General features: G+C 52.2%; 1 protein-coding gene across 1 annotated transcript in view; it reads right to left on the reverse strand.

Moving 5' to 3' along the window:
• Window positions 1-20,037, reverse strand: part of VPS52 (VPS52 subunit of GARP complex) — a gene marked incomplete at its 3' end in the record, with an annotated part of 54,640 nt that overhangs the window by 15,367 nt on the left and 19,236 nt on the right. The window contains 9 exon segments of the mRNA XM_075580905.1: window positions 967-1,062; window positions 6,447-6,570; window positions 6,976-7,094; window positions 8,181-8,336; window positions 9,197-9,256; window positions 9,258-9,331; window positions 9,930-9,987; window positions 11,748-11,849; window positions 11,852-11,882. Coding sequence (XP_075437020.1) covers window positions 967-1,062; window positions 6,447-6,570; window positions 6,976-7,094; window positions 8,181-8,336; window positions 9,197-9,256; window positions 9,258-9,331; window positions 9,930-9,987; window positions 11,748-11,849; window positions 11,852-11,882 — 820 coding nt within the window.

Raw genomic sequence — 20,037 nt, forward strand, 5'->3', positions numbered from 1 at the left:
TCCGCGAGGGGACCTGTCAGGCAGTATCTTCACAGGCTCCGCGAGGGGACCTGTCAGACAGTACCTTCACAGGCTCCGCGGGGGGACCTGTCAGACAGTATCTTCACAGGCTCCGCGAGGGGACCTGTCAGGCAGTATCTTCACAAGCTCCGCGAGGGGACCTGTCAGACAGTATCTTCACAGGCTCCGCGGGGGGACCTGTCAGACAGTATCTTCACAGGCGTATATATAATTAGCGGCAGTGCGTGCAGGCGTTATCCATGTAGCTTTGTACGCTTGGCACATTGATGTTTTACTGTGTAACCCCGGGTTGGGGCTGGTCCTTGTCATGTTTTAGTAATTTGAGAGGTGTTCTGGGTGGAGGTGTATTATTTAGGGAAGTAGCATGGACTATTCCAGTCTGTGGGAACGGACCTGAAGAAGGGGATTGTAGGCCCCGAAACGGTGACCCCCTATAATATTATCACCTTGACCGTAGCATTTGTTATACATTGTCTTTACCCCCTCCCCCCTCTCCCGTTTTTTCTCTGTATTGTTCCCCTTGTTTCCCACCCCCTCTCTCCCTCTCTCTTGTTCACGTATTGGTTCCATGAGAAGGATCCTCGAGGCTCTGGATCTGTATCATTTTTTTCCCAATATATCGTTGCAATTTCGAAATTGAAGCTTATGTCTGGTTTTTCTTACTGAGTGCTGGGAACCACTATATATATATATATATATATATGTTATTGTCTTGAGGGGGCTTGGGGTCCCTCTCTGTTCCCGTGCACCACACCATAGGTTGTTCCATTCATTTTACGTATATTGTGGTGGAGTGCCGCCTAACTCACATACTTTTATAGGTAGGTATCTGATCCAGAAGATAACATACACACGCATATATGGATATATATATGGATATGTATATATATATCCATAGGTAGGTATCTGGTCCAGAAGATAACACACACACACACACATCGGTACCTGTAACTGACCCAGGAGGACATTGGTTCTCTCGTTAGGAAACGTCTGGTTTATACTAACAATGGCCGACGAAAACTCTGCATAACGGCGTGTGATCTGTGAGAGAGAAAGTGTGTGAGAGAGTGAGTGTGTGAGAGAGTAAGTGTGCGAGAGTGTGAGTGAGAAAGTGTGTGAGAGTGTGAGTGAGAAAGTGTGCGAGAGTGTCAGAGAGAGTGTGTCAGAGAGTGAGTGAGTAAGTAAGTGTGTGAGAGAGTGTGAGTGATAAAGTGTGTGAGAGAAAGTGTGTGAGAGAAAGTGTGTGACAGAGAAAGTGTATGAGAGAGAAAGTGTGTGAGAGTGAGAGAAAGTGTGTGAGAGTGAGAGAAAGTGTGTGAGAGTGAGAGAAAGTGTGTGAGAGTGAGAGAAAGTGTGTGAGAGAGTGAGAGAAAGTGTGTGAGAGAGTGAGAGAAAGTGTGTGAGAGTGAGAGAAAGTGTGTGAGAGAGAAAGTGTGTGAGAGAGTGAGAGAAAGTTTGTGAGAGAGTGAGGAGAAAGTGTGTGAGTGAGAGAAAGTGTGTGAGTGAGTGAGAGAAAGTGTGTGAGATAGTGATAGAAAGTGTGTGAGAGAGTGAAAGAAAGTGTGTGAGAGAGTGAGAGAAAGTGTGTGAGTGAGTGAGGAGAAAGTGTGTGAGTGAGTGAGAGAAAGTGTGTGAGAGAGTGAGAGAAAGTGTGTGAGTGAGTGAGAGAAAGTGTGTGAGTGAGAGAAAGTGTGTGAGAGAGTGAGGAGAAAGTGTGTGAGAGTGAGAGAAAGTGTGTGAGTGAGAGAAAGTGTGTGAGAGAGTGAGAGAAAGTGTGTGAGAGAGTGAGAGAAAGTGTGTGAGAGAGTGAGACAGTGTGTGAGAGAGTGAGAGAAAGTGAGTGAGAGAAAGTGTGTGAGTGAGTGAGAGAAAGTGTGTGAGTGAGTGAGAGAAAGTGTGTGAGAGAGTGAAAGAAAGTGTGTGAGAGAGTGAGGAGAAAGTGTGAAAGCGAGTGAGAGAAAGTGTGTGAGAGAGTGAGAGAGAGTGTGTGAGAGAGTGAGAGAAAGTGTGTGAGAGAGTGAGAGAAAGTGTGTGAGAGAGTGAGAGAAAGTGTGTGAGAGAGTGAGAGAAAGTGTGTGAGAGAGTGAGAGACAGTGTGTGAGAGAGTGAGAGAAAGTGAGTGAGAGAAAGTGTGTGAGTGAGTGAGTGAGTGAGAGAAAGTGTGTGAGTGAGTGAGAGAAAGTGTGTGAGAGAGTGAAAGAAAGTGTGTGAGAGTGAGAGAAAGTGTGTGAGAGAGTGAGAGAAAGTGTGTGAGAGTGAGGAGAAAGTGTGTGAGTGAGTGAGAGAGTGAGAGAAAGTGTGTGAGTGAGTGAAAGTGTGTGAGTGAGTGAGAGAAAGTGTGTGAGAAAGTGAGAGAACGTGTATACAGAGATGAAGTGTTTGTGTGTGTGTATATATATATATATATATATATATATATATATATATATATATATATATATATATATATATACGACACCCCGTGTGATACCCCGTGTGACACCCCTTGTGACATCCACTTATTGTGATAACCCCGTGTGACACCCCCGTGTGACATCCCGTGTGACACCATCGTGTGATATCCCGTGTGGCACCCCGTGTGGCACCCCGTGTGACATCCCGTGTGACACCCCGTGTAAAACCCCCGTGTGACATCCCGTGTGACCCCCCACTGTGACACCCGTGATACTCCCGTGTGATTACCCCGTGTGACACCCCGTGTGATACCCCCGTGTGACATCCCGTGTGATACCCCGTGTGACACCCCCGATGATACCCCGCTTGTTCTCTGGGCCGGGCAGTCCGAGCCCTGTGACATCTGATTAGTGAGTATCTCTGTAAAAATCCTGGAAGTGATTGGAAGTAGCCGATTGTTCTGTAGTACTTGAGGTCTTTGTCCCATTGCATGTGGATGAGGATAACTGCGGCATTACTCCATTGTTCTGGGATTGTCCTGTTCTGTAAGCCGCATGTAAAGACTTGTGTAAGGATTTTCCCTACTTCTCCCCGGGAGCCTGCCCATTCTCCATGGAGTTATTGCCTTCTTCTGGAAGGCCGCATGTAAAGACTTGTGTAAGGATTTTCCATACTTCTCCCCGGGAGCCGGCCCATTCTCCATGGAGTTATTGCCTTCTTCTGGAAGGACGCATGTAAAGACTTGTGTGAGGATTTCCCCTACTTCTCCCCGGGAGCCTGCCCATTCTCCATGGAGTTATTGCCTTCTTCTGGAAGGCCGCATGTAATGATGTGTAATGATTTTCCCTACTTCTCCCCGGGAGCCCGCCCATTCTCCATGGATTTATTGCCTTCTTCTGGAAGGCCGCATGTAAAGACTTGTGTGAGGATTTTCCCTACTTCTCCCCAGGAGCCTGCCCATTCTCCATGGAGTTATTGCCTTCTTCTGGAAGGACGCATGTAAAGACTTGTGTAAGGATTTTCACTACTTCTCCCCGGGAGCCGGCCCATTCTCCATGGAGTTATTGCCTTCTTCTGGAAGGACGCATGTAAAGACTTGTGTGAGGATTTTCCCTACTTCTCCCCGGGAGCCTGCCCATTCTCCATGGAGTTATTGCCTTCTTCTGGAAGGCCGCATGTAAAGACTTGTGTAAGGATTTTCCCTACTTCTCCCCGGGAGCCGGCCCATTCTCCATGGATTTATTGCCTTCTTCTGGAAGGACGCATGTAAAGACTTGTGTTAGGATTTTCCCTACTTCTCCCCGGGAGCCTGACCATTCTCCATGGAGTTATTGTCTTCTTCTGGAAGGCCGCATGTAAAGACTTGTGTGAGGATTTTCCCTACTTCTCCCCGGGAGCCTGCCCATTCTCCATGGAGTTATTGCCTTCTTCTGGAAGGCCGCATGTAATGATGAGTAAGGATTTTCCCTACTTCTCCCCGGGAGCCCGCCCATTCTCCATGGATTTATTGCCTTCTTCTGGAAGGCCGCATGTAAAGACTTGTGTAAGGATTTTCCCTACTTCTCCCCGGGAGCCTGTCCATTCTCCATGCAGTTATTGCCTTTTTCTGGAAGGCCGCATGTAAAGACTTGTGTAAGGATTTTCCCTACTTCTCCCCGGGAGCTTGCCCATTCTCCATGGAGTTATAGCCTTCTTCTGGAAGGCCACATGTAAAGACTTGTGTTAGGATTTTCCCTACTTCTCCCCGGGAGCCGGCCCATTCTCCATGGAGTTATTGCCTTCTTCTGGAAGACCGCATGTAAAGACTTGTGTGAGGATTTTCCCTACTTCTCCCTGGGAGCCGGCCCATTCTCCATGGAGTTATTGCCTTCTTCTGGAAGGACGCATGTAAAGACTTGTGTAAGGATTTTCCCTACTTCTCCCTGGGAGCCTGCCCATTCTCCATGGAGTTATTGCCTTCTTCTGGAAGGCCACATGTAAAGACTTGTGTTAGGATTTTCCCTACTTCTCCCCGGGAGCCTGACCATTCTCCATGGAGTTATTGTCTTCTTCTGGAAGGCCGCATGTAAAGACTTGTGTTAGGATTTTCCCTACTTCTCCCCGGGAGCCTGCCCATTCTCCATGGAGTTATTGCCTTCTTCTGGAAGACCGCATGTAAAGACTTGTGTTAGGATTCTCCCTACTTCTCCCCGGGAGCCCGCCCATTCTCCATGGAGTTATTGCCTTCTTCTGGAAGGACGCATGTAAAGACTTGTGTAAGGATTTTCCCTACTTCTCCCCGGAAGCCTGCTCATTCTCCATGCAGTTATTGTCTTCTTCTGGAAGGACGCATGTAAAGACTTGTGTTAGGATTTTCCCTACTTCTCCCCGGGAGCCGTCCCATTCTCCATTGAGTTATTGCCTTGCCACTTTTTCTGAAAGGATGAAGCTAATCAATCCGGTAATCGCGCCTTGTATCAAAAAGGTCAGGGACGGTGCAGTCTTCCATCACGTGTTTCTTGTTAGGATAGAGTCACTTTCATTCCTGATTCCATTGGGTCCTCTCCATGTCCATTTCCTGTTCTGGATTCATCTTGAAGAATGAATTCCTGATGTAGACGTTTTCCCATTGTGCAAATTCTCCCAATCTGTCCTCACGTTCATTCCTGTAACCGTACTTACTAACCGATGCTACATCTTTCTGATGGGCACCAACCTTTGCTTCGAAATCTCCCATAACAACCTTGAGGTGACAATTTCCTTTGTTGGTAAGTTGGATGGTTTCATGGTAGACATCTCCACGTCATTGTCCGTGTGACTTGATATTGAGTTGGATGGTTTCATGGTAGAAGTCTCCACGTCATTGTCCGTGTGACTTGATGTTGAGTTGGATGATTTCATGGTAGAAGTCTCCACGGCATTGTCCGTGTGACTTGATGTTGAGTTGGTTGGTTTCATGGTAGAAGTCTCCACAGCATTGTCCGTGTGACTTGATGTTGAGTTGGATGGTTTCATGGTAGAAGTCTCCACGTCATTGTCCGTGTGACTTGATGTGGAGTTGGTTGATTTCATGGTAGAAGTCTCCACGTCATTGTCCGTGTGACTTGATGTTGAGTTGGATGATTTCATGGTAGAAGTCTCCACGTCATTGTCCGTGTGACTTGATGTTAAGTTGGATGATTTCATGGTAGAAGTCTCCACTGCATTGTCCGTGTGACTTGATGTTGAGTTGGATGATTTCATGGTAGAAGTCTCCACGTCATTGTCCGTGTGACTTGATGTGGAGTTAGTTGGTTTCATGGTAGAAGTCTCCACGTCATTGTTCGTGTGACTTGATGTTGAGTTGGTTGGTTTCATGGTAGAAGTCTCCACGTCATTGTCCGTGTGACTTGATGTTGAGTTGGATGATTTCATGGTAGAAGTCTCCACTGCATTGTCCGTGTGACTTGATGTTGAGTTGGTTGGTTTCATGGTAGAAGTCTCCACTGCATTTTCCGTGTGACTTAATATTGAGTTGGTTGGTTTCATGGTAGAAGTCTCCACGTCATTGTCTGTGTGACTTGATATTGAGTTGGTTGGTTTCATGGTAGAAGTCTCCACTGCATTGTCCATGTGACTTGATATTGAGTTGGTTGGTTTCATGGTAAAGTCTCCACGTCATTGTCCGTGTGACTTGATATTGAGTTGGTTGGTTTCATGGTAGAAGTCTCCACGTCATTGTCCGTGTGACTTGATATTGAGTTGGTTGGTTTCATGGTAGAAGTCTCCACTGCATTGTCCGTGTGACTTGATATTGAGTTGGTCGGTTTCATGGTAGAAGTCTCCACTGCATTGTCCGTGTGACTTGATGTTGAGTTGGTTGGTTTCATGGTAGAAGTCTCCACTGCATTGTCCGTGTGACTTGATGTTGGAGATTACACTTGGATTATTTGACTTTTTGGTTTTGATTTGATTGCAGCACTATTTATGCGTTTGATATATTTATATATACATATATAAACAAATATATACACACACACACACACATATATAATAGTACGAGAGTGTCTTACATAGTGCGGTCTCGTGTCGAGAGTGCCCAGCCTCTGGGGGTCCGTGTTCCGGATGCTTTGAATGTTCAACTCCAGGATATACTGAAACCTTGGCCACAGCATGTCTAATAGAGCGTCCCAGTACCTGCAAGATAGTCACACACACACAGCATGTCTAATAGAGCGTCCCAGTACCTGCAAGATAGTCACACACACACAGAATGTTTAATAGAGCATCCCAGTACCTGCGAGACAGTCACACACACAGCATGTCTAATAAAGCGTTCCAGTAGCTGCGAGACAGTCACACACACACACACACACACACACACACACACACACGGGCGTCTGTCTCCCTGGATGTGCGTCTGTCTCTAAGTGTCTCTGGATGTGCTTCTGTCTCTCTGTGTCTCTGGATGTGTGTCTGTCTCTCTGTGTCTCTGGATGTGTGTCTGTCTCTCCGTGTATCTCAATGTGCGTCTTTGTCTCTGTGTCTCTGGATGTGCGTCTGTCTCTCTGTGTTAGACCTGAATGTCTGGATGTCTCTCACTTGTCTACAGCGGAGATGTCTCTTCTCTGAGCGATGCCTCTAAAGCGTAAGATGATGTGAATACAGAGGAAGATAGCGATGCTGTCATAGCAATCAGAGACGTACGAGTCCATGTGTTTCTGTGAGAGAGAGAGAGAGAGAGAGAGAGAGAGAGAGAGAGAGAGAGAGACAGTCATAGCAATCAGAGACGTACGAGTCCATGTGTTTCTGTGAGAGAGAGAGAGAGAGAGAGAGAGAGAGACAGTCATAGCAATCAGAGACGTACGAGTCCATGTGTTTCTGTGAGAGAGAGAGAGCGACAGTGAGAGACAGTCATAGCAATCAGAGACGTAGGAGTCCATGTGTTTCTGTGTGTGAGAGAGAGACAGTCATAGCAATCAGAGACGTAGGAATCCATGTGTTTCTGTGAGAGAGAGAGAGACAGTCATAGCAATCAGACACGTAGGCGTCCATGTGTTTCTGTGAGAGAGATAGTGAGAGACAGTCTCAGCAATCAGAGACGTAGGAGTCCATGTGTTTCTGTGTGTGAGAGAGAGACAGTCATAGCAATCAGACACGTAGGAGTCCATGTGTTTCTGTGAGAGAGATAGTGAGAGACAGTCATAGCAATCAGAGACGTAGGAGTCCATGTGTTTCTGTGAGAAAGAGTGAGAGACAGTCATAGCAATCAGACTCTCTCAGTGAGAGTGAGAGACAGTGAGAGAGTGAGAGAGAGTGAGAGAGAGTGAGAGAGAGAGAGGCTGTCATAGCAATCAGACACGTAGGAGTCGGCGGGTTGGTCTGTGCATTGGTCGGCGAGTTGGTCGGTGCATTGGGTCAGCGGGTTGGTCGGTGAGTTGGTCAGCGGGTTGGTCTGTGCATTGGTCGGTGAGTTGGGTCAGCGGGTTGGTCTGTGCATTGGTCAGCGGGTTGGTCGTGAGTTGGTCAGCGGGTTGGTCGGTGAGTTGGTCAGCGGGTTGGTCGGTGCATTGGTCAGTGAGTTGGTCGGTGAGTTGCTCAGCGGGTTGGTTGGTGCAATGGACAGTGGATTGGTCTGTGCATTGGTCAGCAGGTTGGTCTGTGCATTGGTCGGTGAGTAGGTTGGCGGGTTGGTTGGTGCAATGGTCAGCGGGTTGGTTGGTGCGTTGGTCGGCGGGTTGGTTGGGTGCGTTGGCAGGCGGGTTTGGTCAGCACGCTGGCCGGCACGTGGGTCAGCGGTCACTCACCAGGAACATGGCCAGGCTCCGGCCCATCACCGAGTTAAATAATTCCTGAGCGGCCACTCCGCTGACCAGGAAGAAGTCCGACAGGAAGAGGAATTCACGGCAGCTGTTATCAAAGAGGGCGTAATGCTGGCTGCGAAACAGGGACTCAAAGGGGTACTGGGAGCGGGGGGGGAGAGAGGTGGGAAAAGGGGGGAGAAAGGAAGGAAAAGGGGGGGAGAGAGGAGGGAAAATGGGGGAGAGAGGTGGAGGGGGTGAGAGAGGAGGGAAAAGGGGGTGAGAGGTGGAGGGGGTGTGAGGTGGAGGGGGTGAGAGAGGAGGGAAAAGGGGGGGAGAGAGGTGGAGGGGGGGATAGAGGGGGTGAGAGAGAAGGGAAAAGGGGGTGAGAGAGGTGGAGGGGGTGAGAGAGAAGGGAAAAGAGGGTGAGAGAAGTGGAAAGGGTGAAAAAAAGAGAGAGGGGAGAGAGATAGATAGGGGTAAAGAGATGGGAGAGAGAGAGATGGGAGGGAGAGAGATGGGGGGCAGAGAGATGGGGGGCAGAGAGATGGGGGGCAGAGAGATGGGGGGGGAGAGATGGGGGGGGAGAGAGATGGGGGGGAGAGAGATGGGGGGGAGAAAGATGGGGGGGAGAGAGATGGGGGGGAGAGAGATGGGGGAGAGAGAGATGGGGGGAGAGAGAGATGGGGGAGAGAGAGAGATGGGGGGGAGAGATGGAGGGGGGAAGAGAAGGGAGAGAGAGAGATGGAGGGGGGAAGAGAAGGGAGAGAGAGGTGGATGGGGTGAGAGAAGGGAGAGATGGAGGGGGGAAGAGAAGGAAGAGAGAGATGGAGGGGGGAGAGAAGGGAGAGAGAGATGGAGGGGGGAGAGTAGGGAGAGAGATGGAGAGTAGAGAGAGAGATGGATGGGGGGAGAGAAGGGGAAATAAAGAAGGAGTAAGAGAGATGAGAAATTATATTGTATTTAATATTATAGAGAGATCACTGACGCTCCCCCCTCTCGTCTGAAGAGCTGACACTCACCCTGACGTCACTCCTCTGTGCCGTGTGTGGTACGATGATGGGGCCCTCCACGCTCGCCGGCGCTGATTATTGCTGCTCGGTTACCGACGGTGAACACGGTGTTCCTGCTGCGCAGTGCCGGCTTCGAGAAGAACCGTTCCCGGGTCAAGGAGAAAACGGGAGATCTGAACGCTGACAGATCTGTGGATCCATTCACAAAGAGATCCACAAACCCCCCAGATCAAGGAATCTACTCAACCCACTGATCCAACCACCAAAAGAGTCCAGAGATCCACTGACCTACAATATCCCGGGATCCACACGTCCAGTGACCTACAGGATCCCACCTAAGCAACCCACGGATCCACTATCAAGAGAAGAGATCCCTATTGCTCTACTGGAAGATCTGGGGGACCGGTCGATCAACAAAATCAATGATTCATTGTTTCAATGGATCCAGGAATCCACGAACCAACCAACGCAGGAATCACCCCATGCTGCTAGATTTGGAACACGTCCACCTACAGATCCAATAACCGGCCTGCCAACAGATCCAGGGATCCACCCCAATAAGTTACCGGACCCTACCCACCAGCCAGATCCTAACAAGCTGTCATACCGAGATCTAAACCAGTAGTCAAACGTAGGATTAACCCATCGAACAAGGCGTCTGCCACCGTCCTCCCCACTGATTGGAGGATCCCTCGCGGCTCTCTCCTGATTGGCTGAGCATAGGCGGTATATATAAGGATATCTTTCTTTGCCGTGTCTTCAATTCCCATGAGATCGTCCTTTTCTGCAACCTCCTCATACTGGGAGATGGGGCGGAGAGAGAGAGGGGGGGAGAGAGAGAGGGGGGAAGAGAGAGAGGGGGGAAGAGAGAGAGGGGGGAAGAGAGAGAGGGGGGAGGGAGAGAGAGAGAGAGAGGGGGGAGGAGAGGGGGAGAGAGGGAGAGGGGGAGAGAGAGGGAGAGGGGGGAGAGAGGGAGAGGGGGAGAGAGGGAAGAGGGGGGAGAGAGGGAGAGACAGGGGGGAGACAGGGGAGGAGAGATACAGAGTTAGGGGGAGAGAGGGAGACAGGGGGAGAGAGATAGGGAGACAGGGGGGAGAGAGAGAGAGGGAGACAGGGGGAGAGAGAGGGAGGTACAGAGTTAGGGGAGGAAAGAGAGGGAGATAGGGGGAGAGAGAATTAGGGAGAGAGAGTGAGTTAGGGGGGAGAGGGAGAGATAGGGAGAGAGAGAGAGGTAGATAGGGAGGGAGATAAGGTGGGAGAGAGAGAGAGGGGAGAAGAGAGAGGGGGATAGGGAAGAAAGAAAGGGAGAAAGAAAGTGATTAGGAGAGAGGGGGAAGAGAAAATGGGGCAGGAAGTTGGGGAGAGAAAGACAGAGGGAGAAGAGATAAGATGTCTACCCGCCCCTCTCTCGCCCAGCTGTCTTTCAGGACACACTCTCACACTCGTCTTTCCCCCTTCTCTATCCCTTTCCACCCGATCTCTCTATCCCTCCCTATCCCCCCTTTACCACCTCTCTATCCCTCCCCCTCCCCTTTACCATCTCTCTATCCCTCCCCCTTTACCATCTCTCTATCCCTCCCCCTCCCCCTTTACCATCTCTCTATCCCTCCTTTCCTCCCGCCCTCCATCTCTCTATCCCTCCTCCCGCCTCCATCTCTCTATCCCTCCCGCCTCCATCTCTCTATCCCTCCCGCCTCCATCTCTCTATCCCCTCCCGCCTCCATCTCTCTATCCCTCCCGCCTCCATCTCTCTATCCCTCCCGCCTCCATCTCTCTATCCCTACCGCCTCCATCTCTCTATCCCTACCGCCTCCATCTCTCTATCCCTCCCGCCTCCATCTCTCTATCCCTCCCGCCTCCATCTCTCTATCCCTCCCGCCTCCATCTCTCTATCCCTCCCGCCTCCATCTCTCTATCCCTCCCGCCTCCATCTCTCTATCCCTCCCGCCTCCATCTCTCTATCCCTCCCGCCTCCATCTCTCTATCCCTCCCTTCTCTATCCCTCCTCCCCTCCCTTCTCTATCCCTCCTCCCCTCCCTTCTCTATCCCTCCTCCCCTCCCTTCTCTATCCCTCCTCCCCTCCCTTCTCTATCCCTCCTCCCCTCCCTTCTCTATCCCACCTCCCCTCCCTTCTCTATCCCTCCTCCCCTTTCTTCTCCATCCCTCCTCCCCTCCCCTTCTCCATCCCTCCTCCCCTCCCTTCTCCATCCCTCCTCCCCTCCCTTCTCCATCCCTCCTCCCCTCCCTTCTCCATCCCTCCTCCCCTCCCTTCTCCATCCCTCCTCCCCTCCCCATCCCTCCTCCCTTCTACATCCCTCCTCCCTTCTACATCCCTCCTCCCTTCTACATCCCTCCTCCCTTCTACATCCCTCCTCTCCTCCCATCTCCATCCCCTCCTCCCCTCCCTTCTCCATCTCTCTATCCCTCCCTTCTCCATCTCTCCATCCCTCCTCCCCTCCCTTCTCCATCCCTCCTCCCCTCCATTCTCCATCCCTCCTCCCCTCCCTTCTCCATCCCTCCTCCACTCCCTTCTCCATCCCCCCCTCTCCCCCCTCCTCACCTGCACTTTCATCAGCCGGCTATTGTACGATTTGAAATACGACAGATACACCTTGCTCATCGTCTCCACGTACTCATCCTGGATTTCCTGTGCGACCGACCGCGTTCGTTCCCCAGGAGGAACTGATAGAACAGCCTGCTGGGCCCAAGAGCTGACACTCACTGTGTGTACACACACCTCACACATAGAAACATCATACAGTACAGCACTCCAAATGGGCTCAATATGAGCTGCATGGTAAAGGGGAGTAATGTACAGGTTAAATATATATATATATATATATATATATATTATATATATATATATATATATATATATCCTCATCTTCAGCCCGTGTGTCCCCACTGCTGGGTGAGGCCCTCCCCAATGTTATATATATATATATATATCCTCATCTTCAGCCCGTGTCTCCCCACTGCTGGGTGAGGCCTCCCCAATGTTATATATAAATCCTCATCTTCAGCCCGTGTCTGCCCACTGCTGGGTGAGGCCTCCCCAATGATATATATATCCTCATCTTCAGCCCGTGTCTCCCCACTGCTGGGTGAGGGCCTCCCCAATGATATATATATCCTCATCTTCACCCCGTGTCTCCCCACTGCTGGGTGAGGGCCTCCCCAATGATATATATATATATCCTCATCTTCAGCCCGTGTCTCCCCACTGCTGGGTGAGGCCTCCCCAATGATATATATATATATATATATATATATATATATATACCCTCATTTTCAGCCCCGTGTCTCCCCACTGCTGGGTGAGGCCTCCCCAGTGATATATATATATATCCTCATCTTCAGCCCGTGTCTCCCCACTGCTGGGTGAGGCCTCCCCAATGTTATATATATATCCTCATCTTCAGCCCGTGTCTCCCCACTGCTGGGCGAGGCCTCCCCAATGTTATATATATATATATATATATCCTCATCTTCAGCCCGTGTCTCCCACTGCTGGGTGAGGCCTCCCCAATGTTATATATATATATATATATCCTCATCTTCAGCCCGTGTCTCCCCACTGCTGGGTGAGGCCTCCCCAATGATATATGTAACAGGGGAGTTATCCCTGTTCAGGTAATGTGCCTCTAATCCAGCAGTGTGGTGGTTAACTGCTGGTAGTCAATTAACAAACACCACCTGCCTGATTAGATTGCTTAGAAAAGCCTGTCTTTTGAGACAAGAAGTGAGACTCCTTAGCTCACACCTGAGCTGAACTTGGAGACAGTCTTGAGCTCTGCCAGAAGAAACAGCAGAGCTGCTTTCAAGACACAGGGGGAAACTTCTAAACCTGAATGCTGACAAACCCTGAGAAAAAGGTAGCAACCAGGGACAGAGAAGATTTTTCCCCTCCAAACCACAAGGAACAGATAAGACTTTAATTATGAGACTTTTTATATCTGCTCATTTCATGCTATATGTTTAGGGCTGGGAGACATAGTGGATGCATAGTATTTCACTAGAAAAACTCCCAAGTGAACAGAAGCTTTGTTAACCCTTTGTTTGGATGGTTTCCTGATGTTAAGGAAACAGGCGCAATAAAAGCTTTATTTAATTTCACCATAACAGTCTCCCTTGCATACCTCTGTGAGCTTCCGCCTACATATATATATATATATATCCTCATCTTCAGCCCGTGTCTCCCCACTGCTGGGTGAGGCCTCCCCAATGTTATATATATATATATCTCCTCATCTTCAGCCCGTGTCTCCCCACTGCTGGGTGAGGCCTCCCCAATGATATATATATATATCCTCATCTTCAGCCCGTGTCTCCCCACTGCTGGGTGAGGCCTCCCCAATGATATATATATATCCTCATCTTCAGCCTGTGTCTCCCCACTGCTGGGTGAGGCCTCCCCAATGTTATATATATATATATCCTCATCTTTAGCCCGTGTCTCCCCACTGCTGGGTGAGGCCTCCCCAATGTTATATATATATCCTCATCTTCAGCCCGTGTCTCCCCACTGCTGGGTGAGGCCTCCCCAATGTTATATATATATATATATATCCTCATCTTCAGCCCGTGTCTCCCCACTGCTGGGTGAGGCCTCCCCAATGTTATATATATATATATATCCTCATCTTCAGCCCGTGTCTCCCGACTGCTGGGTGAGGCCTCCCCAATGTTATATATATATATCTCATCTTCAGCCTGTGTCTCCCCACTGCTGGGTGAGACCTCCCCCATGTTATATATATATATATATATCCTCATCTTCAGCCCGTGTCTCCCCACTGCTGGGTGAGGCCTCCCCAATGTTATATATATATATATATATATCCTCATCTTCAGCCCGTGTCTCCCCACTGCTGGGTGAGGCCTCCCCAATGTTATATCTATATATATATCCTCATCTTCAGCCCGTGTCTCCCCACTGCTGGGTGAGGCCTCCCCAATGTTATATATATATATATATATATATATATATATATATATCCTCATCTTCAGCCCGTGCCTCCCACTGCTGGGTGAGGCCTCCCCAATGATATCTATATATATATATCCTCATCTTGGTATGGTAATAAACACTGTGTTTATGCCAACGGCGCTACGGGATAAGGAGATAATATGGACACAAAAAGGAAAGTATCCAGTTGGGCACACGGGTGTACCAAATATAACAATTTTATTAATTTCACATCTGATGATGTTTGCCTGGTTGTGTCCTGTGCTGTTTGCCTGCTTGTGTCCTGTGCTGTTTGCCCGCCTGTGTCCTGTGCTGTTTGCCTGCCTGTGCTGTTTGCCTGCCTGTGTCCTGTGCTGTTTGCCCGCCTGTGTCCTGTGCTGTTTGCCTGCCTGTGTCCTGTGCTGTTTGCCTGTGTCCTGTGCTGTTTGCCTGCCTGTGTCCTGTGCTGTTTGCCTGCCTGTGTCCTGTGCTGTTTGCCTGCCTGTGTCCTGTGCTGTTTGCCCGCCTGTGTCCTGTGCTGTTTGCCCGCCTGTGTCCTGTGCTGTTTGCCCGCCTGTGTCCTGTGCTGTTTGCCCGCCTGTGTCCTGTGCTGTTTGCCTGTGTCCTGTGCTGTTTGCCTGCCTGTGTCCTGTGCTGTTTGCCCGCCTGTGTCCTGTGCTGTTTTCCTGCCTGTGTCCTGTGCTGTTTGCCCGCCTGTGTCCTGTGCTGTTTGCCGCCTGTGTCCTGTGCTGTTTGCCTGCCTGTGTCCTGTGCTGTTTGCCTGCGTCCTGTGCTGTTTGCCTGTGTCCTGTGCTGTTGCCTGTGTCCTGTGCTGTTTGCCTGTGTCCTGTGCTGTTTGCCTTGTCCTGTGCTGTTTGCCTGCCTGTGCTGTTTGCCTGCCTGTGCTGTTTGCCTGCCTGTGTCCTGTGCTGTTTGCCTGCCTGTGTCCTGTGCTGTTTGCCCGCCTGTGTCCTGTGCTGTTTGCCGCCTGTGTCCTGTGCTGTTTGCCTGCTGTGTCCTGTGCTGTTTGCCTGCCTGTGTCCTGTGCTGTTTGCCCGCCTGTGTCCTGTGCTGTTTGCCTGCTTGTGTCCTGTGCTGTTTGCCTGCTTGTGTCCTGTGCTGTTTGCCCGCCTGTGTCCTGTGCTGTTTGCCTGCCTGTGTCCTGTGCTGTTTGCCTGTGTCCTGTGCTGTTTGCCTGCCTGTGTCCTGTGCTGTTTGCCTGCCTGTGTCCTGTGCTGTTTGCCTGTGTCCTGTGCTGTTTGCCTGCCTGTGTCCTGTGCTGTTTGCCTGCCTGTGTCCTGTGCTGTTTGCCCGCCTGTGTCCTGTGCTGTTTGCCCGCCTGTATCCTGTGCTGTTTGCCTGCCTGTGTCCTGTGCTGTTTGCCTGTGTCCTGTGCTGTTTGCCTGCCTGTGCCCTGTGCTGTTTGCCTGCCTGTGCTGTTTGCCTGCCTGTGTCCTGTGCTGTTTGCCTGCCTGTGCCCTGTGCTGTTTGCCTGCCTGTGCCCTGTGCTGTTTGCCTGCCTGTGCCCTGTGCTGTTTGCCTGCCTGTGTCCTGTGCTGTTTGCCTGCCTGTGTCCTGTGCTGTTTGCCTGTGTCCTGTGCTGTTTGCCTGCCTGTGTCCTGTGCTGTTTGCCTGTGTCCTGTGCTGTTTGCCTGCCTGTGTCCTGTGCTGTTTGCCTGTGTCCTGTGCTGTTTGCCTGTGTCCTGTGCTGTTTGCCTGTGTCCTGTGCTGTTTGCCTGCCTGTGTCCTGTGCTGTTTGCCTGCCTGTGTCCTGTGCTGTTTGCCTGCCTGTGCTGTTTGCCTGCCTGTGTCCTGTGCTGTTTGCCCGCCTGTGTCCTGTGCTGTTTGCCTGCCTGTGTCCTGTGCTGTTTGCCTGTGTCCTGTGCTGTTTGCCTGCCTGTGTCCTGTGCTGTTTGCCTGCCTGTGTCCTGTGCTGTTTGCCTGCCTGTGTCCTGTGCTGTTTGCCCGCCTGTGTCCTGTGCTGTTTGCCCGCCTGTGTCCTGTGCTGTTTGCCCGCCTGTGTCCTGTGCTGTTTGCCTGTGTCCTGTGCTGTTTGCCTGCCTGTGTCCTGTGCTGTTTGCCCGCCTGTGTCCTGTGCTGTTTTCCTGCCTGTGTCCTGTGCTGTTTGCCCGCCTGTGTCCTGTGCTGTTTGCCGCCTGTGTCCTGTGCTGTTTGCCTGCCTGGTGTCCTGTGCTGTTTGCCTGCGTCCTGTGCTGTTTGCCTGCGTCCTGTGCTGTTTGCCTGTGTCCTGTGCTGTTTGCCTGTGTCCTGTGCTGTTTGCCCTGTGTCCTGTGCTGTTTGCCTGTGTCCTGTGCTGTTTGCCTGCCTGTGCTGTTTGCCTGCCTGTGCTGTTTGCCTGCCTGTGTCCTGTGCTGTTTGCCTGCCTGTGTCCTGTGCTGTTTGCCCGCCTGTGTCCTGTGCTGTTTGCCCGCCTGTGTCCTGTGCTGTTTGCCTGCCTGTGTCCTGTGCTGTTTGCCTGCCTGTGTCCTGTGCTGTTTGCCCGCCTGTGTCCTGTGCTGTTTGCCTGCTTGTGTCCTGTGCTGTTTGCCTGCTTGTGTCCTGTGCTGTTTGCCCGCCTGTGTCCTGTGCTGTTTGCCTGCCTGTGTCCTGTGCTGTTTGCCTGTGTCCTGTGCTGTTTGCCTGCCTGTGTCCTGTGCTGTTTGCCTGCCTGTGTCCTGTGCTGTTTGCCTGTGTCCTGTGCTGTTTGCCTGCCTGTGTCCTGTGCTGTTTGCCTGCCTGTGTCCTGTGCTGTTTGCCCGCCTGTGTCCTGTGCTGTTTGCCCGCCTGTGTCCTGTGCTGTTTGCCTGCCTGTGTCCTGTGCTGTTTGCCTGTGTCCTGTGCTGTTTGCCTGCCTGTGCCCTGTGCCGTTTGCCTGCCTGTGCTGTTTGCCTGCCTGTGTCCTGTGCTGTTTGCCTGCCTGTGCCTGTGCTGTTTGCCTGCCTGTGCCCTGTGCTGTTTGCCTGCCTGTGCCCTGTGCTGTTTGCCTGCCTGTGTCCTGTGCTGTTTGCCTGCCTGTGTCCTGTGCTGTTTGCCTGTGTCCTGTGCTGTTTGCCTGCCTGTGTCCTGTGCTGTTTGCCTGCCTGTGTCCTGTGCTGTTTGCCTGTGTCCTGTGCTGTTTGCCTGCCTGTGTCCTGTGCTGTTTGCCTGTGTCCTGTGCTGTTTGCCTGTGTCCTGTGCTGTTTGCCTGTGTCCTGTGCTGTTTGCCTGCCTGTGTCCTGTGCTGTTTGCCTGCCTGTGTCCTGTGCTGTTTGCCTGCCTGTGTCCTGTGCTGTTTGCCTGTGTCCTGTGCTGTTTGCCCGCCTGTGTCCTGTGCTGTTTGCCTGCCTGTGTCCTGTGCTGTTTGCCTGCCTGTGTCCTGTGCTGTTTGCCTGTGTCCTGTGCTGTTTGCCTGTGTCCTGTGCTGTTTGCCTGCCTGTGTCCTGTGCTGTTTGCCCGCCTGTGTCCTGTGCTGTTTGCCCGCCTGTGTCCTGTGCTGTTTGCCCGCCTGTGTCCTGTGCTGTTTGCCCGCCTGTGTCCTGTGCTGTTTGCCCGCCTGTGTCCTGTGCTGTTTGCCTGCCTGTGTCCTGTGCTGTTTGCCTGCCTGTGTCCTGTGCTGTTTGCCCGCCTGTGTCCTGTGCTGTTTGCCTGCCTGTGTCCTGTGCTGTTTGCCTGCCTGTGTCCTGTGCTGTTTGCCTGTGTCCTGTGCTGTTTGCCTGCCTGTGTCCTGTGTTGTTTGCCCGCCTGTGTCCTGTGCTGTTTGCGTGCCTGTGTCCTGTGTTGTTTGCCCGCCTGTGTCCTGTGCTGTTTGCCCGCCTGTGTCCTGTGCTGTTTGCCCGCCTGTGTCCTGTGCTGTTTGCCCGCCTGTGTCCTGTGCTGTTTGCCTGCCTGTGTCCTGTGTTGTTTGCCTGTGTCCTGTGCTGTTTGCCTGCCTGTGTCCTGTGCTGTTTGCCTGCCTGTGCTGTTTGCCTGCCTGTGTCCTGTGCTGTTTGCCCGCCTGTGTCCTGTGCTGTTTGCCTGCCTGTGTCCTGTGCTGTTTGCCCGCCTGTGTCCTGTGTTGTTTGCCCGCCTGTGTCCTGTGCTGTTTGCCTGCCTGTGTCCTGTGTTGTTTGCCCGCCTGTGTCCTGTGCTGTTTGCCCGCCTGCGTCCTGTGCTGTTTGCCCGCCTGCGTCCTGTGCTGTTTGCCTGCCTGTGTCCTGTGCTGTTTGCCCGCTTGTGTCCTGTGCTGTTTGCCTGCCTGTGTCCTGTGCTGTTTGCCTGTGTCCTGTGCTGTTTGCCTGCCTGTGTCCTGTGCTGTTTGCCTGCCTGTGTCCTGTGCTGTTTGCCTGCCTGTGTCCTGTGCTGTTTGCCTGTGTCCTGTGCTGTTTGCCTGTGTCCTGTGCTGTTTGCCCGCCTGTGTCCTGTGCTGTTTGCCCGCCTGTGTCCTGTGCTGTTTGCCCGCCTGTGTCCTGTGCTGTTTGCCCGCCTGTGTCCTGTGCTGTTTGCCCGCCTGTGTCCTGTGCTGTTTGCCCGCCTGTGTCCTGTGCTGTTTGCCTGCCTGTGTCCTGTGCTGTTTGCCTGCCTGTGTCCTGTGCTGTTTGCCCGCCTGTGTCCTGTGCTGTTTGCCTGCCTGTGTCCTGTGCTGTTTGCCTGCCTGTGTCCTGTGCTGTTTGCCTGTGTCCTGTGCTGTTTGCCTGCCTGTGTCCTGTGTTGTTTGCCCGCCTGTGTCCTGTGCTGTTTGCGTGCCTGTGTCCTGTGTTGTTTGCCCGCCTGTGTCCTGTGCTGTTTGCCCGCCTGTGTCCTGTGCTATTTGCCCGCCTGTGTCCTGTGCTGTTTGCCCGCCTGTGTCCTGTGCTGTTTGCCTGCCTGTGTCCTGTGTTGTTTGCCTGTGTCCTGTGCTGTTTGCCTGCCTGTGTCCTGTGCTGTTTGCCTGCCTGTGCTGTTTGCCTGCCTGTGTCCTGTGCTGTTTGCCCGCCTGTGTCCTGTGCTGTTTGCCTGCCTGTGTCCTGTGCTGTTTGCCCGCCTGTGTCCTGTGTTGTTTGCCCGCCTGTGTCCTGTGCTGTTTGCCTGCCTGTGTCCTGTGTTGTTTGCCCGCCTGTGTCCTGTGCTGTTTGCCCGCCTGCGTCCTGTGCTGTTTGCCCGCCTGCGTCCTGTGCTGTTTGCCTGCCTGTGTCCTGTGCTGTTTGCCCGCTTGTGTCCTGTGCTGTTTGCCTGCCTGTGTCCTGTGCTGTTTGCCTGCCTGTGTCCTGTGCTGTTTGCCTGCCTGTGTCCTGTGCTGTTTGCCTGTGTCCTGTGCTGTTTGCCTGCCTGTGCCCTGTGCTGTTTGCCCGCCTGTGTCCTGTGCTGTTTGCCTGCCTGTGTCCTGTGCTGTTTGCCCGCCTGTGTCCTGTGCTGTTTGCCCGCCTGTGTCCTGTGCTGTTTGCCCGCCTGTGTCCTGTGCTGTTTGCCTGCCTGCGTCCTGTGCTGTTTGCCTGTGTCCTGTGCTGTTTGCCCGCCTGTGTCCTGTGCTGTTTGCCTGCCTGCGTCCTGTGCTGTTTGCCTGTGTCCTGTGCTGTTTGCCTGCCTGTGTCCTGTGCTGTTTGCCCGCCTGCGTCCTGTGCTGTTTGCCTGTGTCCTGTGCTGTTTGCCTGCCTGTGTCCTGTGCTGTTTGCCCGCCTGTGTCCTGTGCTGTTTGCCTGTGTCCTGTGCTGTTTGCCCGCCTGTGTCCTGTGCTGTTTGCCTGCCTGTGTCCTGTGCTGTTTGCCCGCCTGTGTCCTGTGCTGTTTGCCCGCCTGTGTCCTGTGCTGTTTGCCCGCCTGTGTCCTGTGCTGTTTGCCTGTGTCCTGTGCTGTTTGCCCGCCTGTGTCCTGTGCTGTTTTCCCGCCTGTGTCCTGTGCTATTTGCCTGCCTGTGTCCTGTGCTGTTTGCCTGCCTGTGTCCTGTGCTGTTTGCCTGTGTCCTGTGCTGT

The sequence above is a fragment of the Ascaphus truei genome (genome assembly GCF_040206685.1).
Source record: "Ascaphus truei isolate aAscTru1 chromosome 20 unlocalized genomic scaffold, aAscTru1.hap1 SUPER_20_unloc_3, whole genome shotgun sequence".
In the NCBI taxonomy this organism is placed as follows: domain Eukaryota; kingdom Metazoa; phylum Chordata; class Amphibia; order Anura; family Ascaphidae; genus Ascaphus; species Ascaphus truei.